Source organism: Dendroctonus ponderosae, unplaced genomic scaffold, assembly GCF_020466585.1.
Source record: "Dendroctonus ponderosae isolate FM_Combo_2020 unplaced genomic scaffold, Dpon_F_20191213v2 Dpon_F_20191213_1, whole genome shotgun sequence".
Classification (NCBI taxonomy): domain Eukaryota; kingdom Metazoa; phylum Arthropoda; class Insecta; order Coleoptera; family Curculionidae; genus Dendroctonus; species Dendroctonus ponderosae.
Genome location: NW_026017110.1, coordinates 12,805,522 through 12,816,416, shown reverse-complemented (window position 1 = coordinate 12,816,416; position 10,895 = coordinate 12,805,522). Strand labels below are relative to the sequence as shown.

Genomic DNA, 10,895 nt, shown 5'->3' with positions numbered 1-10,895 from the left:
TCTTGTAGATAGTTTTAACTTCGAAATACACTGTGTTTCTGCAGAGCGCAATGCGTAGCACGATGTTTACTATTCGGAGTACGAACTCTCTATAACATTTAATAAGCAAGCTGTACACTTGACAGGCACCCGAACCAAGTGAACCATGGGTGGGTACCCGGAGCTGCACCCAAGATGGCAGCCCCTGCCTTAATATGCATCCCGTTACGAAAAAACCTATAGGTTCCGAAGACTGTTTATTTCTCAACGTGCACACCCGATCACTTCCCAAGCACCCGGTTTCACTGAAGCCAGTGATGGTTTTTATTCACGGTGGCGCCTTTACGTTGGGTTCGGGAACCCAGCAGATGTGCGACTCAAAATTCCTGCTCACCAAAGACATCGTCCTGGTTTCTATGAACTATCGGCTGGGAGTATTCGGTAAACCTGTTGCGCAATTCAATGTGCTACGATTGAAAAATTTCCGTTGTTATTAGGCTTTCTCAGTCTGGAGGATAACATGTTGGATGTGCCTGGAAACGCCGGCTTGAAGGACCAAACGATGGCACTGAGATGGGTGCAAGAGAACATCGCTTGCTTCAACGGCGATCCCGGAAATGTAACCATATTTGGCATCAGCGCTGGAGGGGCTTCGGTACAGTTCCAAGTTAGTAGGAAAAGTTTTGTTGACTGATTACTCAGGCAAATATGAGTGAAAAATCGGCTTTGCACTCATTAGTCCTCGTCGATACGTGGACTAGTAGGTCTCAGACTGGTCAGGTCTGAATGATTTTCGCTCTTGTATTACTGATGAGTTTCTGCGAATTCAGATAGTGTCGCCTACTGCAAAGGGGCTGTTTCACAAAGCGATAGCGCAAAGCGGCTCAGTGCTCAATCCGTGGGCTTGGGGCCAACGAAACGGCCTCCAATTGGCTGAAAAGCTGGGCAAAAAGGTGACCAGTGAGAAAGAGGCTTTGATCCTGCTTAGGGGCCTTTCCGATGTTCAACTTTACGAGACCAGCCTACTACTAACAGACGTAAGGTCTAGTTAAGCATGGTAGGCAAGCGATGCAAAACTTTCAGTTTGTAGGATTTTATGAACATGGCAGTCCGCAGGCCGTTTGGTCCGATTATTGAAAAACCGAATCCAACAGCGTTTTTATGCGAAGATCCTGCTCTTATTCTTGCCACTGGCCGATACAACCAAGTACCTCAGATTCTCGGTAAGTTCCATAGAAGTTTGTTCCCGAATAGTTTAGCAATCGTGGGGGTTTTAGGAGCGTGTTCCAACGAGGGTCTGATTTACGAGTTTTCAACTTTCTTTCGTGTGTCCGCGGATTTTCAACCGGAAAAGCAGATTATTCCTTGGAACGTCAAACTGGCCGCAGAAAGTAAAACTTTATGGCAGAAAAGGCTCAGTCAACTCTACTACAAAGACGGCGTTAAAAAATCGGGAGTGTTTGAGGTAAGAATCACATGCGCAATCCTCCAGGTTTTGATTAATTAAGATTTTAGCAAATTGGCGATGTGGGCTTCTACGTGGGAGTGACGGAGTCGACAAAGTTGGCTCTGAAAAACGCCAAACAACCGATTTACTTGTACAAGTTTTCCTATCAAGCTGACATGGTGAAGCAATTGTATAAGTTAATGCGACTTCCAGGTGAGGCTTAGTTTCTACTGTCAATATTGGCAATTTCGGCCTGGCTTTCAGAATCCACAGCAGGAGTGGCTCATGGTATGGATGGTAACTTCCTATTTCCCTGCCGCTGGATTCCAGGAGTTGAACTGGAAGTGAATGCAGAGGACGCGAAAGCCATCCAATCAGTGGTGGAAATCTGGACGAACTTTGCCTACACAGGAAATCCGCATACCCAATGGGAGCCTGTGACTGATCTCGAAAATCTGAAGTATCTAGATATCGACAAGGAGACCCAAATGCGTAACCAACTGTTGAAAGAGAGACTTGACGTTTGGGCAAATCTGACTCAAAACACTGGATTTTCGTTAACAGCACTGGATACTCCCGCCAAATAATTTCAAATATTCACACTCACTGTACAGGGTGTTTCCTCATAAGACACCCTCCTTAGATCATTTATTTCAAAAAATGAAAAAAAGTGGTAAATGCTAAAGTTGTTCATTATTACGTAACTCTAACTTTTAAAATCTTTTGTTAATATAAAAATGAAAAGATATGAAAACAGGATGATTTATCCTAATTTATTTAATCTAAAAGTGGACGGTTTTAGAAACGACGGGCGTAACGGTTAAGATTACAACATCGTAAAAAAACTGAAAACATTATGTAAAACAACTTCTCGCAGTCCCTCAATTTGCCACCAGTTCATTTCCACGGCTGAAGAACTGACCGATCTGATCGGGGCTACCTCCTGGTTAGGGCTAGCTTTGTCTCGTTTCCACATACGACTAAAATTGGTATCCTATTCGGACCGCACTTTCATTGGCAAATATTTACCAATCCCATCAATGGAGAGAACGAATACTGATTTTTTTTATTTGCCCGGCGGCTGGAGGAATAAAAATCTTCGCGAAGACACCCAGTGTTCCGAACCCTGGGTAGTGTTGGATTCTTACCAACTAAGTTATCCTTTAAAACTTGTAGCCCTCTCAAGGAATTTGTCAGCTTCGGCATCCGTATGCCATAGCATCGCATTCTCTCTCTTCATCTGCTAGTGTGGGCATCTTATTAATTTAACGCCTTAATCATACATGCGTGCTACTACTACAAACACTACATGATTAGCACACTTACAGCTTACGCCGTTTGCTACCTGTTACCCTAGTGGGCTAGTTGGTGTCTGGGCCCTTTATTTCTGGGTCCCAGATCTTCAGGAGTGTAACTGACAAGGTTTCGCAGCTCTTCGTTGGAGTGCTTTCCAGCTTTCTTGAAGTCAGCTTTCGCTTTCCGTGTGAGAAACTCTCTAAGTGGCTCCCACTCCAGGTCCTTGTAGATGTGGGAGTTTCTAACAAACCAGGGCGCATCTATGGCCATCCGCAGAAGTTTGTATTCTGTGGCCTGAAGTCTATCATGTGACAGTCGGCTGCATATCCCCACGCAGTGGAGGCGTACGCCAGTGTCGGCCTGATTATGGTCTTGATGAGGAGTAGCTTGTTCCTAATACTCATCTGGCTTCTTCGATTGTGGAGTGGATACAACTTGGCGGTTCTTGCCTTAACCTTGTCGATGGCTGTTTTTATGTTCCCAGCACTGGTGGAAAGTGAGCCCGCAGTAGCGATAACTCACAATCGAATTTTCACGGTATAGACATAGAGACAAAGACCTCCCTGGATGTATCAGGAGGATCCAACGAGGTTCCTATTTTGGAAAATTGATTCTCGATTGCCCCGCACGGTATTTTCGATCCATTCGCGTAGCGATCATTCGAGGTCGAATTTTAATACTTCAGGAATCTTCTACGTGTAAGTGCTGACGTGTAAGATCGGACTTGAGTGTGGATTATAGGTCCCTTGAGGGTTGTTTCCTAACCTAACCATTCCATAGGCTTAGGTCTGTCTCTGACCATTTATTTGTTATTTGCACGTGTTTTATGCATATGAAGGACTTTGTAGAATTTATTGAATGTCTTGCTGATGAAACGAACGAACGTGTGAAACGTACAAAAGCGTTAGCTTAGAAATACGCAAAAGCCTTACCGGTTCTATGAAGACGACGAATTTGTTAGAAGATAGCTTTCGGAAAGAAACTGTTAATGATGTGTTAACTCTATTAGTTTTCAGTAGAATTGGAAGTGGCGGTAATATTTCGTTCACCTATTCCGCCTCATTTCAAACTTCTATGATATATGATCAATGTTCGAAGTAATTTTTTAATTAGCAGTTCCTTGAACTTTTCTACAGGTAAATCTGTCGGATCCTCAAGTGGGATTTTGCCTGCTTGTGATGTTCTTGATAATGGTCGTCCATGTTTCAGTTGGTGCATTGAGGGTGAGTAGTAAGGATGGTCGGTATTTAACGTAACCGCTAAAATAACAGTGTTCCAAACGTGTAACCTAAAACCGTAGTTACAGTTAGCCGATTCAACCGTTTTTTTTGGAACCGTCTCATAAAACCGAAACAGCGGTGCGCACTTCGGACACCGTGGAGCAATCTATCCAGCTGCAGCCGTTTGCCGATTTAAACCGTTGTTTTTGGAACCGCTTCATAAAACCGAAACAGTTGTACGTACTTCGCACCAGCTGCAGCCGTTTGCCGATTTAAAGGTTGTTTTTGTACCTGTCTCATAAAACCGCAAAGCGTGGCGCACTTCGCACCAGCACAGAACCGATAGATGCTACACCATCGAGCGATCTATCCAGCTGCAGCCGTTTGCCGATTTAGACCGTCTCATAAACTTGAAAAAGTGGTTCGCGTCAGAACAGAACTGATCGTCGAGAGCTCTATCCAGTTGTAGCAGTTTCAGTAATCATTTGTCAACCGAAAATATGTTGTATGTAATTGCGCGTTGCCTTGATGATTGTGGCTGACATTCTGTAATAAATCTTAAAAAAAGGGATTTCTCTCAAGAAACTTAGCTCGCCAATTATATGCCAGCAAACTGAGCAGAATGTACACTTGCATATGAGCTATGAGCAAACTAAGAGTCTAAGACGCAAATTCCATCACAGTTGCAATGTAAAATAACAAACCTTTTAAGCAGAATGTGCACCTGCATTTAAGCAAGCTGGCCATTTTGAAATATAAATTCAGTCAGAGATGAAATGAAAGTTTTTGAATAGTAATAAACGTTGTAAGGTTGACATATTTTTTTAAATTATTATTTGGTGGTGCCAAAATTAACTCGAGTAATACTTCGTCCAGGTTTTCCAAACATACATTTCTGTTTGTTGCTATTGTGGATTATTTAATGTTGTAGTGAAACAAAATGCGAGAGATCATAAAACGTAAAAAACATCTGCAAAAAAATTATTCTTAAATGTTAATTCAATTTTAAATAAAATGAGATTTTTAAACATTTTCGCATGTAAACCGTACATTTTATTTAATCACTCTAGTTTATTATCAGTTTTTTTGTTCTTTAAACAGTTACTTCTGACCGATGTTTTGCTTTTCATTTTAAGCTTACCAATGTTAAGAATTATGTTTTTAATCAAGGAAATCATTACATATCATCACTATTTCTACTATCATCATCATTCTGAATTTTTAACGAAAAATTTAAACAGTAACATGTGTCTTTTGTAGCCGGATTTTTAAATCTATTACCAAGGTGGAACTGGAACGTTGTAACCGGTTACATAATACGTTTTATTTTAACAGTGTCGTCTAATATTACAAATTCTCAGTTTAAATTACTAACTAAAATCGTGGGCGAATTTCAAAAACTGGTGATACTGTTTTAGCTCGAAGATGTGGTTGTTAAAAAATAATGCAGTGCCAGCTAGATATATTAAATAATTTCTTATTTGCTCCCAAACTGCGACGAAAGTCGCTCGCTCGCTAAGGTTAACTGATGCATTAGTTCTGGTATTCGATCTCTGTTTTAACCATTTATTTCTTTTGCATGATTAAAACAGTAGAAATTTTTATTCATACTCATCAGGATTACATATCAAAACATAATTGTGTGGTTATGCAGAGACTTCTATTAGTTGAAAGAGCTGCATTAAGTTCCAATTTGGGGATTCTCCACAACTTAATTGTCATAAGGACGATTAATACAAGTTCTATGATTTTTAATTAGCCTAGTTAGAAAGTTGCTATTTCTTCAATTTGTATACAAAATTCATTGTCTAATTCATATTTGCTCTAATGTGATTGTACCCCTTTGAGGAGACGGGGCATCGCTTAGGTTTGGTGCTGCCAGCAGACATTAGTAGGAGTAGTAAAATATACTATTTAAGAATATCTGCTGCTAGTCTTGATTTTGAGTCTCAGTCCTTTGTAATACAATCTTTGACCAATCCTTCGTTCTGCAATCTTTGAACAAATACTTTCATAAGAGTTAAGTAAGGTCATTTAGAAGTCTGTATCAAGAAGTTATTTTTATATAATAAAAAACTTGACAACTATATCTCCCCAAAATATTGTTTACAAGTTGCGGTCGACGACATGAAACCATCGATTATTCTGAACAAAAATAATTCGCAACATAAAACACCACGCTATCATACATTTACAATTAGTCGAACTTGAAAACAATTTAATTGGTGTCAAGTTAGATATCTGCAATTAGGTCGCATTTAATTCGACTTGAAAGTTGCATCAATATGTGCGATTTAAACGAAAATAGATTATATTAGAGCTGCTTAATGTGAAAATTATTCACACGCACATTATTCATACTGAAATAATTATGAAAATACGAACATTAAAAATGTTTTATTGCTATTATAATACGAATAATAGTAATGAATACATACGCAAATATAATTTTTTTTCCTGAGGAAATAATCCATCATGAAATTGAGTAAAAGCGTGTTTTCTTTGTAAACGCGTAAGCGTGGAAATTTGACTTTTGATACACCTGAACGACTAGTAGAATGATGTTTTATAGTGACATTATCACCCCATATTTTTGATTCCTCAAGAACTTTTTCCACAATAGCAAATCAAAAAAGCCCCTTAAAAGCACAAAATTTTCTTTAAGAATTCTTTAGACCTTTGTCATGTTATTTTTTTAGCCCCTAATCGTATTTGAGGAAAAAAGCTGTTTCCTTTGGAGGTTTCACGCATTTACCATGAACAATTGCGTAAACATACCAGTTGTCTAATATTGATTTGTTCTTTTGGACTAAGATGATTTTAATTCGTCACTAATGATATATAGTATGGTATTAAGACACATTTTCCGTGTTTTATGCTTAGTTGTTTGAACATTGTTAAACGCCGACTCTTCACACGAAACCCCCAAGTAAAGAAAGTTGCTTCGAAATACTCCATTAAATGCAAATCATCATCCTGTATATATCAAACACAAGAAAGCGGGCCACCATGAATTCGTGCATATATTTTTGAGCAACAGAAGCAAAAACCTTCAAAAGATATCAATTATATTAATTTTTACAACTTCACTTCCTTCTAAATTAGGATTTAGAAAAGACACATAAATAGGCGCAAAATGTTGCAAATATGCTAAAATAAAAATTTTAACTACACTTATGAATCACATTTATGTAATGGGTAAGTATAACACATTTATGTAATAAAGTTTCACAATTCTCTAAAAGACTAAAACGATTATTTACGAAGAACATTTAGAAATAAATTATAGGGTGGACGATACCGATAAAGATCCTATCTACCTACAAGTTTCTGAATATTTTCAATGCAGGAATTTCTTAAACCAAACGAGTGCAAAAAAAGCTGCTGATTCCACCGCTTTTAATGAGGCGAGCAGATTGAAGGTGGATCATCTCTTTAGATCACTTTATACGCACGTCCAGCTGTTGCATTGAATGAATACTGCATAAATCCATGAGAAAACTATAAATACATAAAAACTTCTACGAGACTCGCAAACCAGTATTTTGTGTATTATAAGGAAATTGATTCAGCTGAGAAAGTGAGTTCTCAACAGAAGAAAACCCTCTCGCAACTGAACTGCTGAAGTTAATGCAACCCAATATGAAACTAATGAGACCATTTCGAATTTGATTTATAGACTCCAACATACTTATGAAAATCTATTTGAAGGATTGGCGGAAATTTTCCTGCATTTAAACTATTGAACGTAATAAGTAAAGATATAAAGTAGTTCATGATCATCGTTTAGTTGTTTTCAGAGACATGTTGGTGTATTCAAATTATTAAAAAATAATCGTCTCAATTTTCCTTCAAATTAGTATGTTTTGATAAAAAAATTATAGTTTAATTTTCAAATTTCCTTGTAACCTGCTGCAAAGCGCCTTGGCTAACTGATCAACCTATTGATGTTTGTCCAAAAATTATTGATTAACCATCTACCATTTTAGGTTAGTCTTCATAAGAAAAATTGTAATTTGTAAATATTTTGATCTGTTGAAAGCAGAAAAATTTATATTATTTCAATCGTGTTGTTTGCGTGATTGATAATGATAACTGTAAATATCACGATCATATTTTACTTTTCCAGCAAACATTAAATAAGTTGAGTATCGAGATATCTAATATATGATGTGCGGGTCAAATGAACATCTTTAAGTGTTACCTACTACGTCTCGCTTAAGTTGCGCTCAGTATGAATTAAAAAAATAGCGACCATCATTATTGACCTCGTTTATCTTAAGTACCGGATTTAACACTTGCCATCATATTTCACTCATTTAAAAGTTAAAAATATATTAATTGCATGTTTAAAACTTTATTATTTTATCATAGTAGTAAAATAATCGGTTTGTGGTCATCGCGAATACCCTGTAAGGGGCCGTGCCTAAATTACGTAGGGATATTAAGGAGGTAGGGGCTCATTCGTTTTCTTATCGCGGTATTACGTGGGGGAGATGGTGTAAATATACAAATTCTCCCATAAACAGATGATCAAAAGGGTATTGTGATGTTCTTTGAATCAATCGAAGACGATCTGACCTAACTTTTATTAATAAAAAATGTCCGGCCTCCGTGCTACTGATGGTCAAAGTTCTTAAAAAAATATTTTTTCAAATATCGGGAGAACGGTACTATGTATTTTAAGTGAAACTCGCTGTGAAGTTGTTCTTATGTATCATATTTTGATGAAACAGTCGAGTTCATCCGTTTTGAACAAGTAGTGAATTCCTGAGTGTCGTGGTACAAAAACTACCAGCACTTTTTATTTAGTGGATGAAATCAACTAAATTTTTTTAGCTGATGCACATATTTTTTATTCACATTTTTGTGCTCTTTGCAAAATCTTGTAGCATTAATAGGTTTTGCGCAAAAAAAATATTTCTGTTTTCTTGCCACTTAACAATGTTAGACACTAACTGCAAATATCGTGATAGGCGAGGCATAAATTAATTATTAAACTTTTAAAGTTTGCCAATCAATCTCACAAATTCGATTCGAATTACTTTTCTAATGAAGAAATGACCGACATGGTAAAAGTATTAGGGTTTTGTGAAGACAAATTGCGTGAAAGCGTACGCGGAGGGAAAAACATTAGAAGCTCTAGAAAAATCAGATAAAAGGAATTAAAATAAACGGTTTAGCAATCAAGAATTTACGATATGCTGACGGCACCATCCTACAAGCAGAAACTCGAAGAGTCTATAGATTCTTCAAATCTTCCAAAGAAAATTAAAACTACCTATCTGCCTAGATAGCAAATTTCAAAGAAAAGCATGGAAACAACCAAAAGTATAGCCTTGTCAGAGGACAGTGACAACTACCACGTGCATTTTTTTTTAAATCCAAGTGCTAGTGTTAAGTTTTTTTTGTTTTTTGTTTAGTTCTGAAAGTGCAAAAAGAATGGCGCCTAAAACCGCCATGGAAAGGTTGCAGCAGGAGAACGAGGAGCTCCGGAAGGATATACGCAGGTTAGAGGCCAATCTCAGGCAACTAACCGCGATGCTGGCCTGCAGACTTGAGCCCCCAAAACCGGCTAAGACACCTGACAGTTTTAGTGCGGCTGTCAAGGGGGCACCGAAACCCTCGGCGCCCCGCAAGACAGCGGCACCCAAAACAGTACAGGTTTCCCCCAAAAAGCCAGCACCTCACAGTCCCCAAAGGCGCAGAGACGAAAGCGAGGGTGAGGAGGAAACCATCATAATTGAGGTAACGGGGATGGAGACCGACTCCCCAGTCCCTGAAAGGGTGGAAAAAATTCCACCCATCAACATACAGGGACAAACAAGCTGGAGACAGCTGAACGCTGCCTTCACTGCAGAAGGCATCGAAGTGACCAGGGCCGCAACCAACAGAAATGGGGTTGCGGTTACTACTAAAACGGCGGCTGATTTTAGGAAAGCCACCAGCCTCCTGCAAAAGCCCCAGCGACCGTACTATACGTACACGCAGCCGGAGGATAAAAAGCTCCACGTGGTGATTAGGGGTTTGCCACAAGACATCGAAGCAAGTGAGACCGAGAAGGAGTTGGGCATCAAGGACGCGGAAGCGTTCCAGATGGTCAGCAGGAGGACCAAGGAAAGATTGTCTTTGGTGCTGGTGAAGACAACCAACAAGGACATCTGGAATATATCCAGATTGTTCAACTTGACTGTCAAGCTGGAAAGCAAACGTAAGAGCCAAAATCCTGGGCAATGTTTTAGGTGTCCGAGGTATGGACACTCACAGCGACACTGCACCCAGCCGGTGAGATGCGTAAAATGTGGTGAAGGCCACAGAAGCGCAGATTGCCAGCTACCTCGACTAGGCAAAGGGGAGAGCCGCAATTGTAAGTGTGCGCTATGTGGCACCCAAGGGCATCCAGCCAGCTGGAGAGGATGCCCCATGTACCCCAAGAGGAAGATTCGGGTCGCCCGCAAGGAAGACAGGAAATCAACTCCGAAAAGGACCACCCCTCGCAGCAGCACGCAGGAACAAGTAGCAGCAATGGACAGGGAGTCCTTGGAAGCCATTGTCCAGGCGGTAATGGCCCGGCTCCATGCCTAATCGGCCTGACAGTTTTACAGTAGCGTCTTGGAACGTCAATGGGCTAAGGATTCGCCGTCCAGAGCTGGACGAGTTCCTGAACAGCAGGAATCCTGAAGTGGTAGCACTCCAGGAAACCAAGGTAGCAAGTAATATTAGGATTAACATGCAAGATTATGAAGTTTACAGGCACGACGACAGCACCCAACGTGGAAGAGTGGCCCTGCTAATTAGGAAAGACATCGACCACCACAGCATAGGCGTAGAGGACACAGACATACACGCCATCAGCGTCGTGCAAATCAACACCTCCAAAGGGCCAGTAATTGTTACTTCTGTTTACAGAGCCCCTCATGAAGCCCTGAACCTGCTGGACATCCAGACAATGT

At 39.8% G+C, this 10,895-nt stretch overlaps 1 protein-coding gene across 1 annotated transcript in view; it reads left to right on the top strand.

Annotated features, from left to right (window-relative positions):
* The window catches only part of LOC109533071 (juvenile hormone esterase-like), a 4,019-nt gene extending 1,836 nt beyond the window's left edge, over window positions 1–2,183 (top strand). The window contains exons 3-9 of the mRNA XM_048669437.1: window positions 126–420; window positions 477–646; window positions 810–1,016; window positions 1,070–1,202; window positions 1,257–1,444; window positions 1,495–1,639; window positions 1,691–2,183. Coding sequence (XP_048525394.1) covers window positions 126–420; window positions 477–646; window positions 810–1,016; window positions 1,070–1,202; window positions 1,257–1,444; window positions 1,495–1,639; window positions 1,691–2,013 — 1,461 coding nt within the window. The 3' untranslated portion in view covers window positions 2,014–2,183. The remainder of the gene's footprint in view (window positions 1–125; window positions 421–476; window positions 647–809; window positions 1,017–1,069; window positions 1,203–1,256; window positions 1,445–1,494; window positions 1,640–1,690) is intronic.
* Window positions 2,184–10,895: the final 8,712 nt, after the last annotated feature.